At 40.3% G+C, this 19,304-nt stretch overlaps 1 protein-coding gene across 1 annotated transcript; it reads left to right on the top strand.

Annotated features, from left to right (window-relative positions):
• Window positions 1-2,851: 2,851 nt before the first annotated feature.
• LOC104620181 (protein AF-9-like) lies at window positions 2,852-18,929 on the top strand (the record flags this gene model as incomplete). The annotated part of the gene is made up of 3 exons (XM_010286324.1): window positions 2,852-2,934; window positions 6,755-6,898; window positions 18,810-18,929. Coding segments are annotated over 3 exons (347 nt in total), but the record flags the coding sequence as incomplete, so codon positions are not given.
• Between the last annotated feature and the right edge of the window lie 375 nt (window positions 18,930-19,304).

Raw genomic sequence — 19,304 nt, 5'->3', positions numbered from 1 at the left:
CGCCCCCCCCCCCCCCCCCCCCCCCCTTCTGTGGTTTACCTAACTCTTGTCACTTCTCTCTTCTCCACTCAACAAACCTTGCTAGGATGGTTGCCTGTTGTCTTGGCTAAATCACACATGTCATTGCAGTCCTGGTTACTACTTGTGACAGTTCAATGGAACAAAGAGAGCGTATGCCAGTGAGTACTGGTTCAGGGTGCGCAGAGGTGCTGTTCCTGCCAGTACATATAGTAGTATCTTCCACAAGAAAGGTGAGGAAAATGCAATAGCTTTCATTTTAGTTGTAGTCTACACATATGCAATAGCATGGAGCTTTGCTCTGTCACATTTTTTTTTTCTCAGGAAGGTTTCATTCTCAAGATTGTAGACTTTTCCTTTCATTAAAAGCCTATCTTTCAGTTTGGGAAGGCACTCAAAGTGGTTTCCTTGTGATTAAGCGTTTTGTAATTCATCACCCAATTTTCAACAAAACCTGCAAGGCTTTGTTTTTCAGAACTGTAATCTGAAACTTTGACAAGGTACTACTCAGCATGGCTAACAGCTGTGTAAATCTGAAAGAAGAGAGATCAGAGAGAGAGGGAAAAATATTTATTCTGACAGTGTTTTCTGCACCAATTAAGTGCTCAGGAAGAAGTTGATGTGGTATTTATTTAAAAAAAAAAAGGTGATTTGTGACTTGTCATGTAATGGAGCCTGAAATCTCTGTAACAGTTAATGTATTGTTACAGTTTCTGAAGTTTCTCCGTTTCCATCTGGATAAATATCTGCCATATAATCTTACCCTGTTTTTACATAAGTGGATTTCAATATTCTGAATCCTGCATGACCATTCAAATAATACTGGACGTCTTTTTCCTCAAGTTGTTTTCCGAAGGCAGAGGAAGAGCAGGAAGGCTCCTCTATCTTTGACTGAAAAAGCTGGCTGTATGTATTACTGTACCCTGTCACTGTGCATAACTAGGACTATTATATTTACATTTTTCAAATGCTGATAAGCACTCTTAAAGGAAGACATGTCAATATAATTTGAAATAGTACTTCTGGGACATTCTAACACAAAATGCTTCATTTTGAACTTAAAGATTTGTATGTCTGAAACTACTTCTCAGACTTGACCTATTGTAACACTTCAAAATCTTTCAAATCCCACTATATAAACTATAGGTCCTCTTTTTTCCTGCCAAGAAAAACAAACTACATTCTGTAGCTGCAAGAGGACAGTGTTGCAGAAGAGTCTAGAAAAAACATTATTCTTGTTTCATTTTTGTCATTCTTTTCCCTTCCCATTGATAGCATGAAGTAAACTGGGTGGTTATAGCCAGCTGCAGTAGGTGAGTCAGGACTTGGAATCATCCTCATCCTGAAGTCCCTGTGTGGGTTTGGTGCTAGCAGAGCAGGAGGAGAATGGTGAAGTAGTAGGAGAAAATTCTGCTGTGTTCCTTTATTCGAGATTAACCAAGTCTGCATGTCCTCAGAAAGCTGACGAACTGATCATACTAATTGAGAATGTAACAGTGGTTATATTCCTGGATGTGAATGGTGGGCCTTGTCATGTTTTTGGGATGATAGAGGGTAGCAAGTGCCCATCTGTGGTGCTTAGCTAAAAAGAATAATTTTGGTATTCAGACCCTGCACAGTTGATTGCAAGACATGCTTTTTGTAAAGTATAGTTTAAGTTGCACCTGATAGAGTGCAGTAAGCAATTACCAGACAATTCTGAAAAGAACATACATCTTAGCAAATTATGATCTGTCTGAGAGTCTGAAGAAGTTAACCTGTTTGTATGAATTGCATCATTATACCAGTCTGCAGTAGAGAAACTGTCATTGTCCTATGATGTCAGTGAAATGGTAGCGCATATGACATGCGTTGTCATACATAGTAATGCAGCATTTGGAAGCATCTGAGTCGATGCTGCAGGAGATGCATGGTTTCTCAAGCTCAGCCCAACTTTGCTTATGTATTATATGGGTATGAATTCTGTAATGAGGTTGTCACGCAGCCAAACAGGAGGAGGAAGAGGTGCCTTCTTTTCAAAGTTCTGTAACAACCTGCTTTTTGTCACTGGCTGGAGTTGACAGGCTAGTGCCACTTCCTTCAGAGGGCTCACGGTCAATACTGTGGAGATTTCATGTAATTAAAAGCCTTTGCATTAAACTGAAAACTTGAAGGAAAAGGTTGTGTGTTGGAGCTAGTAATACTCAGTCATGTTAAAGAAGTCTGAATCCTATAGGGTAAACCTGGATACTGTTTTAACGCAATAGAACAATTAACCTTCTTGAGGTTCTCCACTATACACTGGAATGTTGTGTTGTGCCCCCTCCTTGCCGCAATGATACAGATTTATATTTTATTAGCATTAGTTCTAATTTAGTTAATTTTTTTTAAATTACATTGGTTAGAATTAGGATTTTATTAGTATTAGGTTATGAATACGTGAATGGCAGTTCTTCTGCCTTCTACGTATTTAACTTTTTCAGGGTGGAATCCTATATATTTTCCATTCCCAAAACAAGCCTTGGCTGCAGTGCCTGTGTAGTCGTTGTGAATACTCAGTGGGTCCCCCTGGTGTTCAAGTCCCTGGTGGTTCTGCTTTAGCAGTCTGAAAGGATTGAAAAAGGAGAAAAAAAAAAAAAAAATGCTATCCCTAAACTGTAGGTTGTATACAGGCTGGAATGATTTGCTTGCAAAATTAATGTTGTGCACAAATATGTCCTACTGTGTATGTAACTTTGTAATGGTGCTGTCATAGAACTGTTGTTGCAAATTATTTGCTCATATGTTTTGCTTGTGCATTTAAAAAAAAAAAACTTTTTTTGGTGTTAAATACAGGTTTTTCTCTTTGTTTCAGTGTGCAAGGATCCACCCTACAAAGTTGAAGAATCTGGGTATGCTGGTTTCATTTTACCAATTGAGGTTTACTTCAAAAACAAGGTATGCAATCACATGCTTTTCATTAAAAAAAAAAAAAAAAAATCATGTGGTAGTCAGGGTTTTTTCAAGATTTACAGTTCAGTTCATAAACTCATTTTAAAATTGGGTTTAAATCTATCTTTGTCAGTGCTGTTCCTCAATTCAAAGTCACTGTAACATTTAGGAATGTGTAATTGTGTTTAGTAGGTAACTCTATGAAATTAGGATTATCTGATAAAATAAAGAAGTTAAATGTCATTATTCAGAAGAATTACTATCCCTACTCAGAAGTGAACAGACTTTAAATAATGCTTAAGGAAGTTCAAGAGCCACTTAAACTTTAAGGAAACCAATCTTGATTATGTTGATTTCATAATGAACTCATTGTTCATAGTACTGCCATTCAGTTTTTGATCTTCCAAAACAGTCTTTTTTTTTTTAATCCTGTTTCCTCAGTCAGAAAAAACATTCTTGTAGGCTGCATGTGAACATTGATTCCACTCAACTCCGCATTACCAGGGGGCACAGTTTAAAAACAAACCCAGTGCTGTTCTACAAAGCTTGTATTATTGTGTTATCTCAAATTCTGAGTCTTAAGAAAATGCTGCACTTACTGTGGGTCTCTTAGATAGCAAATACAGAGTTTTGCTTTAATGTGTGTAACAAGCTCTGTATTACTAGTAAGTCATGCAGATAAAAAGAATTGGATTTGGGTGGAATTAAAGAACAAAAACCTTGCAATGTTTAATGTGCAGTACCTTAACTGAAACATTTTAGTTTGCTTTTGTGTGCCATGTGCCTTGGTGGAGGTATTATACTTCGCATGTGGTTCTAAGATACCTGTGTGTTTCTTTTATATTACCAAGATGTAATTTAACATAATGATTTTAATCAAGCCAGTGTTACATCTTTTAATGTGTTGAATGCTTGGTGAAAAACTAAAACTGAAATAAAATAGAAATGCATAGTAAAAGACTTTTGCCAGAACCCTGGTCACTTAAAATTTATGTTACAGTACAACTTTGTTAGCTGTGTATGCCGTCAAGTAGATATTACAGTATTCTTTTGTTTTTCATAGAAAGCTTTGTGGAGGTTTGAGGTGTGGACAATTTTGCTTAGGCACTTTCTAAGTTGTAGGTTTCAAACAGGTAATTCTGAAATGTTCCCTGTATCAATCTGTGAAGAGCAGCTCTTAGTCTACCCTGTTTGCTGTTGGAAAAGGAAACAGAACTGCCTCAGTAAGTTGGCTGGCTTTTTTGGTATGCTCTTTTGCTCTGTCTCTATTAGGGAAGCAGTTTTGATTCATTCAGGAAACCTAATGAAAAGTAGCCCATTCTCTCTAACTCCTCTCTGAAGGACCTCATCCCAAAACTGGGCAGATGAAGTCAGAAGACAGTGAGTCAATCATTGAAGCATCTCTACAGAAAGCTTCCTGCCCGACATTTCTTTTTTTGTTTTCCACTTAGACTTTTGGCTGCCTTTGCTGACTGTGGAGACCTGCAAGTCTCAGGAGTTCTCCAGCAGGAGTTGTGGCTTAGACTGAGATCAAGAGGGCAGCAGTGATTACAACTCACCTCACCCTCAAGCAGCATGTGGAATTAGGAAGTTTGCAAACATCTCTCACCCCTATTTTGGTGTCTTGGAATACAACAAGCAGCAGTTGAGTGAGTCAGCTAGCTCTTCACACAGCTGCAGCAGCATGCCCTTCCCTGGTACAATACAAAGGAAAAGTGGCACAAATTGAGCTGGCGTTCCTGAGGCAAATTACTGCTTTCTTGTGGCTCAGCTACTCTTCCTCCCTTAAGCCACTTCACAGGTATTCCAGTACAGAAAAAGAGGAGATAGACAGAAGGAGGAAGAGGAGACAGACCATCATCATTTATTCAAGGTAGACAACTTTTCAGTTTCTGGTTCAGAAAGTACCCTAATGAATAGAGAAGGCAGCAGTACAGGAAGCCACCTGGACCATGGAGAATTAAGGGATGCCTGTTCCCAGGACTAAGCAGCAATTGGTAGAAAATCTAATAGGCATTTCACTCTGATGGAAAATACTCCAACCATTCAAGAATTAGCGAAATTACAAAGAAACCCCCCTCTCAAATTCAGCAGCAGCAGGCTATGTTTGTTAGCCATAGAGACCAAGTCCTTGAAAAAATCCTTTCAGGTCAAAAGACTCCTACTCTGGAAAATGCAGTCCACTTAGGATAAGGCTCATAAACTGCAGTATATTCTGCCTTCACTGTCACACCATTTTGAAGTAATGGCAGTAGTACTGGGAGTCGTTTGTGTAGTAGAAGTCTGCTTTGAAATCACTGGTTATGTTCATCTAACTTTCCACAGAATTCTTTGATATTCCAGTTTATAAATTCTTATAACTTTGCTTTAATGGCAAAGCTGCTGGTACTGTTTGCCTGTAGCAAGATCACAGTTTTCTAAGCAGACCGGGGGTAAATCACTTTCATTTTTTTCTGCAAGAAATCAGGTGTTAATCTTTCTCACAATAAGAAATATCTTAATCCATGGTTGTCTTTGAAAATGGTCTGTCAAGAAAGTAGTTCATCTTAAGTAAACTACTCTCTTCTTCAGAAAAGGACTACTGCAGGCCTTTTGTTTCAGGTCCACTTCTGTTGTCTCTGCTCCAAGTCTGGAGATGGGATGATGAGTATATCCCTTGGATGTGTTGGAAACCTCTAGTTTAACTTTCAGAATAACTACATTTCTACACTTTCTGTTCTTCACATCCTTCGAATCCTAAATCAAAAACAAACATTTTTTGATGTGAATTTTCTAAGCATCTGTCACTGAACAGAGCACATCTTGATTACAGGCAGTGTTGGATATGTGCTAAGATTTTGGTGTATCTCTTTTTCCTCTTTCCTCATGGTTCCCTTTTTGCTAAAGCTTTTCCTGAATTTGACCTTTTACTTGTGTTCTGTCTGGAGACTGACATTGGTTTGGTGGCTTCTGTTGTATGTCAGGACCTTTGGAGGAAAGACTACTTATATTGCTTTAAAGGAGCATTTAACTTGTATACAACTTCTAGAAGGGACTGTGTAAACGTACTGCTTATCTTTTCTCTGGTATTACAAACTGAAGTCTGTTCAATGCCACTAGTGTCCTTTTTTAGTTGAGGCTTTCTCAGGGCAGTAGAGCACTGATGAGTTCTTCCAAGATAAATTTGCCTTTCCTGTTCTTTCTCTCTCCATATTGGTACAGGGAACATTCAGTGTCATTTTTTCACTGCAGTGGCAGAGAATTTTAATGGCTTGGAAGCTGTGCTGGAACACTTGAAATCTAGCTGGCCACACTAGTTCAAGGCAATGAAGTTTCATTAGTAAATGAGCAGACCCCATATACAGGAGATCAAATGTAGTTGGCTGCAGCAGTTTCATTCTTACCCCTTTCTACAACTCATGAAGAACACAATATTGTTTGGCTTTGGTGTAGGAGTTTGCATTCAAAACTTACTGCAGTGTCTTCAGTACTATCTAGGGCTCAGAACTGTGATTGTGTTGGTGATGGAGTTACGTTGTCAGCTGAATCATGATACTTGCCTATGGGTGTGTCTGTAGCCTGTGCCAAACATGACTTAACACTTTCAATTAAGCTTGAAGTTCGTGAAGTTTATGCATTTTGCCATGTGTTATCATGGACTGATAGGAGCTTCTGATTTACTGTAGCTCAGCTGACACTTGGTAAATTCCATCATGTGTCTGAAACACAGAGAATGGTTAAAAATTACATAATTTCCATTATAATTGACAGTCTTTATGTAGCCCTTGTTTTCAACTTAGTTAGTTTTGGTGCTAGATGTTTCTATCTGGTTATTTTCAACCCTCAGGAAGAACCTAAGAAAGTTCGATTTGACTATGACTTATTCCTGCACCTTGAAGGCCACCCACCTGTAAATCACCTCCGCTGTGAAAAGCTCACATTCAACAACCCGACAGAAGAATTCAGAAGAAAGCTGCTAAAGGCAGGAGGGGTGAGTCCTGCACCCATGTCAAAAGCCATCACAATAGAGATATTGCTGCTTATTGCTGGTGCATGATTATTATAACAAAGATTGACCTGACAGTGAAACAAAGCAAGGGTTTTTGTGATTAACTTGGTGTGAGAGCTCAGTGCTTGTTGTCTTTACGTGGAATGGGTGAGCATGTGCATACCTTAAGTACATGATTAGATATCTGTCTTCACAATCAAGTGATTCAGGTTTACTTCTGCAAGAGCAGAACTTAGACTGTATACATGAAGCATTGCTTGCTTGACTTTCCAGATGAAGTACAGGAGGGCTACTGTGATGGGAGGAAGTAATAAGAAAATAAAATGTGTCTTATTTGAAGAGAAATAGTTCCATATTAGCAGAATAACTTCAGTAGTTATAAGGTAGAACAAGTTAGAAACTGTAAGTATAAATTAACCTACTTAAATTTATATAATATGTTACCCAGTCTGAACCAGAAGATTTGCCAAGACTTCTTTACATGTTGGTGGAATTAGTTGATTGAAAAAGCCCAAAGGAAGTTTGCCCATTTGGAGGGAGGACAGGGCGAAACCTTTAGGTTTACGCTTTGCCTGTTAGTGGAAACGGTTCTGCTCTGTTTCACACGATGGCAGAATCATTCATGCTGGCATGGACCACCAGATTGGGCTGCTCAGGATTTCACCCCTTCTTCTGAGGTGTGAAACCTCCCATGACTGAAGGTGGTCCAACCTTCCTCCCACCTCTGGGTTGTCTTCCTATGGAAAAGGCTTCTCCTTATCTCCAGCCTGAGCTTCTGATGTGTCAGTTTCTGCCATTGCTTCTTGCCCTCCTGCCACAATGCCCTTGTGAAGAACCTGCCTGTGTCTCCTCCATTCCCCCCCCATTGGTGCCAGGCATGATGTTGGGTGTCCTGAAGCTGCTCCCCTGCCCCCCATCTGAACCAGCCCTGGAGCCACAGCTTCTTCTCGCAGAACAAAAACACCAGCCCCACTGTCTCAGTGTTCTTCTCTCACCTCCCACTGTTTTGTTGGTGGTGTTCCTGTGTTGAGGACCCAAACTGGAGGCAGTCCCAGATGGGGTCTGACATGCACCAAACTGAGGGCACAGTCCCTGCCCTCCCCGGCTCTCAGGGCTGTGACCTGCTGATGAGACTCTAGGCAGTGCTGACCATTGTTGCTGCCCTCCAGTGTCCAGGACCAACCTCCCAGAGCTGTTTCTCTGAGCCCTAGCCTGATGTCTGCAGGGCTCTGCCTTGCTGGGAAAGGGCTTGGCATTTGTCCCGATTGTATCTCATGAAGCTACTGTTAACACATTTCCTCCAGACTGTCTGGGTGCCTGCTGCTGGCAGCCCAGTTCTTGAGTGTCAGCTGCTTCGCTTCCCTAGTTGGTTGTCACCTGCAAACCTCATGAATGAGAGTGGTCTGTCTCCTCCTCCAAGTCACTGATAGAGATGTTAAGCAAGCTTTCATATTGTGGGTTTACTAACGTAAATGCCAATGCTTATCTTCATAATTTTGAACAATTGTAACAAAAATGGGTAGCCCTATTTGGCACAAGTAGACAATGATAGGTTCCGGGCTGGAGATAAGAGTGAGCTAGTGTGGGAATATTGAGTCTGCTGAAGAGGATTTTTGAAAATAAAGCAAAAGTAACTAGCGGATATAATCTGAAAGACCTTGTTATCCTCCTGGAGAAGAGAACTGTTACAGCTATAGTTGTATTGAAATAGAAGCATGAGCTGTGTGTTCTGTTTGCATTTATTCGGTGCAAGAGGGTATCTGTGTCTGGACAATATATTGGCTCTTCAGTGTGTTTGCAAATAAAACATCAAGATTGTATTCTGGAAAGCTTCATGAGCCACTGCTTTAATATTAATAGTATCAGGTCAGTTGTCAATGGACAAGTTTTACCCACAAGTGTAATAAATCTAAATGATGCCAGCAGGGACTTTGGGTAGTTGTGAGGGTGGCTAAAAAGGTAAAAATAGGAAGTGTCCCTTTTATTGCTCATTTTCTGTGCCGTCTAGTTTTAGGTTTCTTAAGTGAACAAAAGCAACAATGTTGCCAAACTGTAAACAATGAAATGTGGGATGTTTTGATAAAATACTTACCCTGAGTGTATCAGCATGATCATTCTTAAAATGCTTTGCATCATTGTTGTTTGCCTTCTGGAGGCTACAAACTGCTTTCCTTTTTTTTTCATTTTCTTTTTTCCTTCCAAGAAATGGATCCCTTTTTTTGATGCTATCAGTGTTCTCTGCTTCCCTTTATAGGCTTTCTGACCTAGGAGTGTGATCAGCTTGGATGATGTAATAGCATTCTGTCTGTCTTGTTATTCAAAGTCTCTCTGAAGGGTTTACATCTCCCAGCATTGAAAGGCCTGTTCCACTTTTATGCGATGCTGTACACAGGCTTTTCTTTGACTGTTGTAGAAGCCCTGGAAAGCTGGCTCTCACTTGCAAGTGTAAGTAGAATAGCAACTGAATGAACTCATGAAACATTAGCTCAATTACAATTTCCATTCTCAGCTTTAGGCTGAGAAAAACATTTACAGTATAATAAAGTATGAGATGACTTATAAGTAAGTGCAAAACCCAAAACAGTTAATAATTCTAGTTTCTGGCTGTCTTCAAGAAAAAGTAAAAGTAACAATTCAGTGAATTTCCTTGCCAGGCAACAAGTCAGGCAAAATGAAGTTAATGTCCTTCAAAATGAATGACTTAACTTATTAATGTAAAACCCTGATTGGTAGCTTTAAGAAAAGCACTCTGAGATGGTGGACTTGTGCTTACCTGCTTTTGAAAATGGTGTAAATCACGTGATTTCCGTGTACCTTGAAACCCTGATCTCTCACTAGTTTTTCTCCAAGAGTAAGAGTCATGGGATGTATCATTCCACTGACATAAACTACTAGACATGATTCTTTTTCTCATTTGCATAAACATATGTATATTACAAATAGTATGCCCTTCTGAAGGGAAAAGTGCAGGGCCACTTGGCAGCTGCATGCTGCCATATTCAGTATACACTTGTCTCTTGCTGCAGATTCCTTGAATTATCACTTAGATTCCCACAACTCTTGCTTCCTCTCACACATATGTCTTGTGGCATCCCAAATGCGAACTAGTCAGGGATACTCACTACAGCTGATGTTCTTTTGTGTTTCAGGCTAAGAACCTTTTTTTTGTTGTTGTTGTTTTAAAATGAAGTGCTAGCAGTCTGACTGCATTCTCATGGTTACCGTTCCTCGTATATGCATCCCATTCTTCATGTGCCCAAAGGTCTGGCTTGTTATCCTGCACCTCACTGGGAGAGAATAAGATTAACATTCGTATAGCCTGAGTAATTGAACAAGTGAGAAGACAACTGTATTACGAATTGCAGTGCTGCTGTGGCAGTTAAGACAAACAGGACATTTAGGGTGGTGCCAGTCATGTAGATTAACTCTGTAGAATATTTCTATCTTAGTGCTTTATTTGATATCACCAGAATTGAAACATAAATATGCAGTTGGTCATCATCAGTAGGTCACCAACTCGCTGATTTCTTTTCCAATCTGAGAAATACTATTACAGCCCTTAGAAGAAGAAGGATTTGATTCGGCTTCAGAGATTGATTTGTCTTTTCTTGAAGACAGTTGATCTATTAATGAGTCAAGAGAGAGAAAGAGTCTGTCTGAGAGGCGTGCAATTTTTACCAAAAAATATCAAGGTAAAAGTTCAGATTTTGCCAAAGAACAGTTCTGTTTGAGGATTTTTTAGATCTTTGTGTTTTTATTGTTTAACAGTTGAGAAATGTCTTTTCAGTCACTTGAGATGCCTGCATAATGCCAGTTCTAAAACCTGTGTTCCTAATCCATATAATGAAGATGAAATCATGGGGATTTCCCTCTTTTTTCCCTCCCTCTTTTCTTGCAATTCCTCTGTGTCAGTTGGAATAGCTGGCTTCTACCCAGAGCCAAGCTTAGGTATAATGCAGCTCTAGGGAAGGGATTATCTCTATTCTTGTGCTTTTCATAATTAAATAATTTCATTTTCTTAAACTATTTATTACTTTACTTTCAAGCAAATAACTTAAAAGAATTCTAAAAAGTTTTTTATTCTCTTGTGATTTTTTTTGTTTAAATAGGAATAATAGTTGTTCAGCACAACTGGATTTTTTTTTTTTTGTTACTCCTAGTGCTCTCAGTGTTCTTCACTGTAAAATGGTGCCACTGGGTGTGGCAGCCCAGGACCATACAAAAGTCCATTTTTCTGCTACTGATGCACGATGAGTGTAATTCATCTGCAGGGCTGCAGAAACATTGTAGTAATCGTTCATTTTCCTGGAATTCTAACAGATACAGCTCTTACTTAAAGTATTATTTGAATTCTTGTGCAGCACATTGTGGGGAAGTTCACCAGCCTGTTCTGAGGCTGTTGTATGAAGACGTTCTTAGGTCACCAGCTCAGTAAGTGAAACTACACCAGGTAGCTTGGTGTGGATCTGTTTGAGGCAAGATTGTTTCAGCTTTGTTGACGGCCTGCTTTTATTCAGGGAAGTTGAAATGTAGGAGACAGTAGTAGTTCATTACCCTGCAGAAGCTCTAATGTGCCTTAATAAGGAGAGTGTGTTGATCTGGAGCAACTGTGATTTGAGCACAGAGCAAATGATCTGTTCAACAGCTTGTGCAGTTTCTAACTTTGTAAGTATCTATGTGGTGTGGTAGATCTATGACTCCTATGCATCATGAGTGGCACAATGTGCAATTGTAGAAATTGGCAATGAAAGAAGACCAGCTTCCATGGAACATTATGAGGCTGTTTCTCAAGCTTTCTATAGTGGGATCTGAAAAGCAAAGTTTTGTGTTTTGAAAGTGGGTAGCTCTTACTGGGTACCTCGATACACCAAGCTGCCAAACATATGTTGGTAGATAAGTGTTGTCTTTGACAGGTCCATTTTTTGTAAGGGGAATTCTGAATCAGTTATAATACCTGTATATAAACCTACTAACAATTTCTAATTTTTTACAAATTGCTGGAAAAGGGATGGGGGAAAATCGTTCCCGATTATGTTAAGATAATTGGTGGTGCACAGTAGTTGTTCCCCAATCCTTTCCTTTGTTCAGCAATGCATGGAACTACATAAATGAAGTAATGGCAGTTTTTCATTCCATAGCACTCAGTTGTCTTGAGTAGCAAATTGGAATGCCCTTAGAAGGTGCCTGCAGATCAGGTATTACAGAGACTGGTCACTTCAGGTTGGTCAAGCAGGTAAATAGCTGCCCACACTGATGCTCCAGCTTTCCCTTCACAGAAAAATCGAGATGGATTGTGGCTTCTTTCATCTGACATGCATTATTAAAAGAACTCTCCCCCGAAAACTGTGCATTAACTGCAGTTTTTGGCATCACTGGAACAGATGGGCTTTGGAGCAGTACAGGGAAGAAGATCAGTGGGCATCTGCATTTTGTTCTGTTTTTTTTCCAGTCACATCAAGCAGTTATTCCATTAATCAGTGCTGCTGTTGGTCTTCTCTTTGTCTTTACTGGCATCCTCTGCCACGTTGACATCTTCTCTCTATCTTCAACAGATCGCAGACTGGCTTTCATGGTTGTTCACCTCACCTGCTGACTGAGTTTCTGTATGCCATATGGAACAGCTTATCTAACCTTTTCTCTTCTCTTCCTGGAACATCTTCTAAACCCAACAGTCATGTTTATATGGTGGAGCTTCTCCTGGACAGCACAGGGTATCTCTGAAAAAGTGTTATCTGTGTATCATCTGTGAACTTGCTGAGAGTTCACTAGATGCTACTGAATTGTTAATCAAGACATTAAACAATTTTGGACTGTTTATCTTGGAGGGACACTGGTAGTCACTGGCCTCTAGCTGGACTTCACATAGCTGAAGAGAACCATTTGAGTCCAGCAGTCCAGACAGTTCTCCGCCCATCTCACTGTCTGTTTATGCAGTCCTTATCTCATAGATCTGGCTGTAAGTTGGGCAGGATTGTTCTTAGTAAACCTATGCTGACCGCTCTGTCACGTTCTTGTCCTACTAGTGTCTGGAAGTGGCTTCCAGGAGGATTTTCTCCATCTTCTTCCCAAGGACTGAAGTGACACTGATGGGACTCTTCTTCCCTGGATCTTCCTTCTTGAAGATAGGTGTGATATTTGCCTTGCGCTAGTCATCAAGAACCTTCCCTGATCACCATAACCTTCTGAAGATGATAGAGACTTGCTTTGCAATGGTACTGGCTAGCTCCTTCAGTACCCCTGCTTGCATCCAGTCTAGTCTCATGAACCTGAGTGTCCTCGTGGAAGAAGTGCTCCCTAACTCAATCCTCCTCTCTTGAGGGCATTGACCTCTGTGAGGATGCTTGGGTAACTTGGAGGCCTGAGGAAACAAGATCTTACTAGTGAAAACAGAGGCTAAAAGAACATTGAGTGCATAAGCCAAGTTCTTTGTCATGATGTCTCTATCCCCACTGAGCAGCGGGCCCACACTTTGTTTAGCCAACCTTTTACGACCTATTTGTTTTTAGAAGCATTTCTTGTCATTCACATCATGTAATATTACCTGCTTCCTACGGGTGCAAAGAATTTCTGTTCATGAGGATTATGAAGTTCCTGCCAACAGGTACAAGTTAAAATACTTAAAATATTTTTTGGATTGAATTTTAAACAAAATAAAAAAAGCAACAAGGATACATAGAATCATAGAATGTCTCAAGTGTAAGGGACCCATAAGGATCATCGAGTCCAACTCCCTTCTCCTCGCAGGACTGCCTAAAACTAAACCATATGATTAAGAGCATCATCCAGACGCTTCTTGAACAGGCTTGGTGCTGTGACCACTTCTCTGGGGAGCCTGTTCCAGTGACTGACAACCCTCTCAGTGGGTTTGAGAATCACGCAGCTTCATGCCATTTCTTCGTGTCCTATCACTGGTCAACCAGAGAGAGGAGATCAGCATCTTTCCCTCTACTGCCTGCCTTGAGGAAGTTGTAGGCTGGGGGTCAGCTTTCTCTTCTCCAAGCTGAACAAGCCAAGTGACCTCTGCTCCTTCTAATTTTTGCCTGTGAGACCTTTCACCATCTTGGCTATCCTCCTCTGGACACACTCTAATATTCCGATGTAAGGTCATCCTTACATTGATGCACCCACAACTGCACACAATACTTGAGGTGGGGCCACACCAGTGCAGTGTAGAGTGGGACAATCACCTCCCTTGACATGTTTCTTAGTACAACCTATTCTGTAATTCCCATATCATTGGTACCCCGGTATTAAACTGAAATTAACTGTTTTCTGTCGGTCATGTTTCTAATGCTTATCCTGTACCAGGTACTCCAATCCACCCAACTGTTTTTTAAAACCCTTTAACATTTGTAAACAAGCATGTCTAACTCCCTACTTTTACATGGCCTGTTACTGCCACCGTTGGCCACATCAAAGACAGGCTATGAGGTTAGCTAAACCTCTGCTCTGTTTAAATACAGTCAATCTTTGAGGGAACAGCAAAACTGTAACTTCATGCTTTACATATGGGTGAATTCAGAGTGTGATTACATGACTGCTGAAACTGGTTTGTTTAAAGCTCAGCTGTTGTCTCACCTTGCTTCATTAACATGAGCACTGGTGTCTTATTCCAGCAGCTTGTCTGATTCCACTAAGCTGTGGACTTGTGGAGGGGCTGAGGAGAAGAATTAATAATGTTCCTGTTTTTTTTGTCACTGAAGTGATTCATTGTGTGAGTAGACAAGTACCAGCCGCAGGTAGTCTTGGGTGCCTGGCTTAAGAATGGGCGGTGGCAAGTGTCCTCTACCTGTTGGGGTGTACTCTTCTTTGCAACTGTAAGTTAACAGGAAACTTAGAGTGCAAAATGGAGGAAACAATTAAAAAAAGTCCAGCTAGCATGGCTGTGCTGGAGACCTCTTGCTATGCTTTTGATGAGCTTGCATGCTTGCTGCAGAATTAGTGGCTTGCTGTGATAGGCTCAGTCCCACCTTTTGCTTCTTTTGTGCACCCTTGACTTAATGTAGCCGTATACGTGCGTACACACACACAGACACAAGCAGTGTATGCTGCCAGTGTGCTAGTGGCAATGTAGAAGTAGGGACTTGCTCCGAAACTGGTTGAAGTAGATCTGCCAGGCTGTGTGTGACTAATGGGAGAACAAAGGGCAGTTACCCGCTGCAGAAGTTGCTGTAAGTCTGTCAGCTGAGCTCTCTCAGTAAACTTAAACTGAATGTATAGCTGTCTCTTTCCTAAACTTAGTCAAAAGGGAAATGCATCTCGATTCCAAAAAGTGTTTGTAATGTAGGGTTTTTATGCATAAATAATCTTGCGAAAGAAAATAAACATTTTGGAAGAGTTCCTGAAGAGTAATTTAATATTAAGTTTATTCTTTGAGAGAGAAGGCAAGTGATTTTTTTTTTTTTTTCCCCCTGATATAGGGGACTTTAATGAGGACCATATCCTTCTTCTGACAGAGATCAGTCTGGGAGACAGGGGTGTGTTTTTTATCGTAGGGACCAAAAATTTAATTTCACATGAAATTTTCTTGCTCTTTTGTCATCTTCACAGGTGGTAAAGACTGTAGTCTGAACTGCAGTTCTGTTGTACTGCATACATTGTTAATCATACTAAAATTTTTCATCTACAGCTGCCATTTTTCATTGGGTTTATGATGAAATAACAGGCTACAGGATTCAATGCACTGAAATTTTTAGGGCTCACAGTTTGGAATGTCCAGATTTTGTCTTCTAAAAACTATATGGGATATTTATAAAGTATTCTAAGTCCATACACTTTTTCGAAATGTCAGCTTTCTAAGAAGGTCTGTGTATAATAATGAATATATAAGTATTTCTAAACTGGAACATTTCTGAATTTTAAAAAGAAAATATATGCAGTGGTTGAACCTCAGTTTATTTTAGTGAGTCAGACTTTTATGCTTCAGGGGGAAAATTGCAGCTTCCAACCCTAGGAGAAAGAATCCTTGGCAGAATTTTTTGTTTCTTTGCTTTTAATTTCAAGGTAGGGCAAACCCTGATCTTCCTGACTGTATTTCTTTTCCACATAGATATGCATCTTGTTTGTCATATCAGTGTATGAACAAATCTACCTTGTGTCAATAAAATACCTGCTTAAACTCGATGATTAATGGGTAACCTTCTGTCTGCTTTTTCTGAGAGATTATTTTATTGCAATTGGTATTTTCTATGAATTTGGTGACTTTAAAACATTGCACTGAGTTTAATTTAGAGGAGAACAATCTTATTTAACCAACCATTTGACTTAGTCTGTGAGAGGAAATTGTGATAGAGACTTGCATTTTCTGTCTGTTGCACAGATTTATAGTATGCACATGCGGCTACAGATTTTTCTTGTCACTGTTGCTGATCATTCTTTGTTAGCTTGTGCCTTCTCTTGCATTCAGCTGGGCTGAACTCAATCAAAACCCTTGGCAAGGTGAGGTTTAAAAAATATTTGTCAGGCTAGATGGAATCACCTGTTGTTATTCACAATAGCTAATTGCTGTTGACATTACCATGATTACAAGAAGGATGCCATTGCTTTTGCCCAGCTGACTTTTGAGAGTTCTGGCTCCTGACAGTCTCTGGTTTAGGTGTCTGACAAATGGAAATAAGGAATTGGGGACAAAAATTTTTACATGTCCTGTGTGGAATCTTACTTCACAAAATGTTTGAATACATAAATAACTTTGAAAGACTTTTTCTTTTTTTAAATACCTGAACTTATGGTCAAGGAAGGAGAAAACTTGATTGCCGCCTTCTTCCACCTTTGGATTCTACCAGCAGTGTGGAAAGGTAATGCTCAACTTACAGGCTGATAAAAGTAATCTTCATTAACTAGACATGTTTAATATGCTCCAGGCTACCACATGATCTTCTGAATGAAGTTGTCTGCAACAAGATTCATTTGGAGTGGTGTTTAAATAAAAATAAAAATAAAATCTAAATCCAGTTCTGAAGAAGCAGTAGGCAGTAAATATCATCTGGACTTAGAGGTAAAATGTGGAGTATACATATCTACATCCTAGATGTCCCAATTTTGCACTTTGCATTCCTCCTTTAATGGAATGTGCATGAGGCATGTGATGGGTCAGTCTCTCCCCTTCCCCAGTATCAGAGGATGTTTTGATCATCTTGAAGAGGCAAGGGTGACCACACAGGGCAACTAGAAAAACAAGTGTGACTTTGTGCATGGAAGCCTGTGGAAAGAGAGATGTTTCCTTGCAGGTGCAGAGCTCTGCAACTTCTCGCCAGCTTTGCAGGGCTTGTCAGACAGCAGGTAAGAGGTCTCTGGTATTCAGGGTTTTGAAACAATAGGTAAATGAATAGCTGTGCTAGGAAGCAGTAAAATCCAAGGCACAGCAGCACTGGTGCAGAAGACAGGAGGTAGCTGAGTTGCTCTCAGATGGGAGGCATGAATCTATACATGTCTGGTAACTGCTCTGTGATAGCTGTTTTATCTGTGGTCTCTGGAAATGATCTGTTTGTACTTACGAGTCTTTAAAATCACAAAAGGGAGCTAGGCCCTTGTTATAACAAAAATGTTGGTTGCTCACCAGCCGTCCAGTTAACTGTACTCCAGATAAAGCATAAGCTTGAAGTTAGAAATTCAAGTTAGAGGTGTACTGCTTTCTCATAAAGCCTCAGGCTGTTTTTACAGCTTATCTTTGTGGTGGGTTAGCCTTGGTTAAGGAGAATTCCCGCACAACTGCTTGGTCACTTACTCTGCCTCAACAGGAGAAGATAGGGTGAGAAAGCTCATGGGTCAAGATAAAGACAGGGATATTGCTTACTGGTCAGTGACTTACTGGGCAAAACAGCCTTGACGTGGGGAAAATGAATTTAACTTGTTGCAAATTAAAATAGATTTGGATCATGAGAAACAAATGACAAAAAAAAACCCACCTCCAAAAAACCCCACCCCCCAACACTACGTTCCCATGCTCAATTTCACTCTTGCATTCGGGTTCAGGACTTGTCGATCTCCTCCACCTCCCCAAGCAGTGCAGGGGGATGGGGAAAGGGATTTGCAGTCAATCCATAACAGCTCCTGTCTGCCACTCCTCCCTCCACACTTTTTCCCTCCTGCTCCAGCATGGGGCATCTCCATGAGCTGCAGTCCTTCAAGAACTGCTCCAGCATGGACTCTCCATGGGCTGCAGGGAAATACCTTTTCCAGTGCCTGGAGCACCTCTTGCCCTCCTCCTTTGACCTTGGTGTTGAAAATTCAGTCTTACACTTTCTTCTTTTCCTCACCTACTCTGCCTGTGCGGAGTTTTGCCCTTAAACCTTTTTTCCATGAGGTACGACCATCTTGCCTGAGGGACTTAGGCATGTCCTGCGGTGGGTTTGTTGGAGGCTGGTGGATCTTGCTGTTGATGGCTTGGGGGAGTGCCTGGCCTCTCAGAAGCAACTTCTGCCACCCACACCTGGCCACCTATACCCACCTATACCCATTACAGTCTTCCTTCACATTGTTAGTTGAAAGCCAAAGACCGCTGCACATACATTTATGGGATGTCAGCAGCCTGCAGAACCTTTTACTGTGAGTGGGATGAACTTTCAAGTGTATTAGACTTTGCTCAGGACAAGAGAAAGCGTGCGAAGGACTCAGGTGCCATGGTGTGTATGCAGTCATAATACAACAAGTTATGCCATTTTCTGAGGTGATTGCATTGTATTTGCATGGAAATTGAAAGATGTTGATTTGCTCATTAAATAGAGGATGGCAGTGTGGTTTCATTAACCCATTCCCTGTTGAGAAGAAACATGGTTACTGTTTGTTGCAGAAATTTTATTCTCCTACCAATGTGATGTACTAGTTGCTTAAGCAGGTGAGACTCTGTCTCTGTTGGTAATGCTTGACTGATGTCCTTTCCCTCTGATAACAGATCATGGTTATGTCAGATGGCACATCATTTTCTTCAGGACAGAGCCTTCATGTCCCCAACCTTCCCAGTAACTCCTTGTCTTTTTCTGAACTGAAGAAGAAATCATCTCATGGGCCAAAGGTGAGACTTATTTTTCTAGAAGATACTTTAGCCAGTGGTGCTTCCGCTGGGAATTAACTTGAGGAAAAAAAGTATTTCTAGGTATTTTTGCAATCTCATGACATAGTCTGGTCATAATAGGTCTTGACATTTCTTTGTTGTGAACTTACTGTTTGCCACATGAAAATAATGCAGAACAAGGATGGTTGTAAGAACAGGTGCACATGAAGGTACTGCTTTTCTGGTTTTTGTACATGCACAATTGTTTTCCTCCTTTTCCAGAAGGAATTATAATGTTTTGTTGTATTATTAGGTGATTCTGGTGATGGAAGTGTGATCTACAGAAATGTAAATCATATGAGAAAGTACTATAATGATAATTTCATTTATTAAGTA

This window comes from Phaethon lepturus, unplaced genomic scaffold (assembly GCF_000687285.1).
Source record: "Phaethon lepturus isolate BGI_N335 unplaced genomic scaffold, ASM68728v1 scaffold8164, whole genome shotgun sequence".
NCBI lineage: Eukaryota > Metazoa > Chordata > Aves > Phaethontiformes > Phaethontidae > Phaethon > Phaethon lepturus.
Note: the sequence above shows the minus strand (reverse complement) of the source record. Positions and strands in the feature narration are given on the sequence as shown.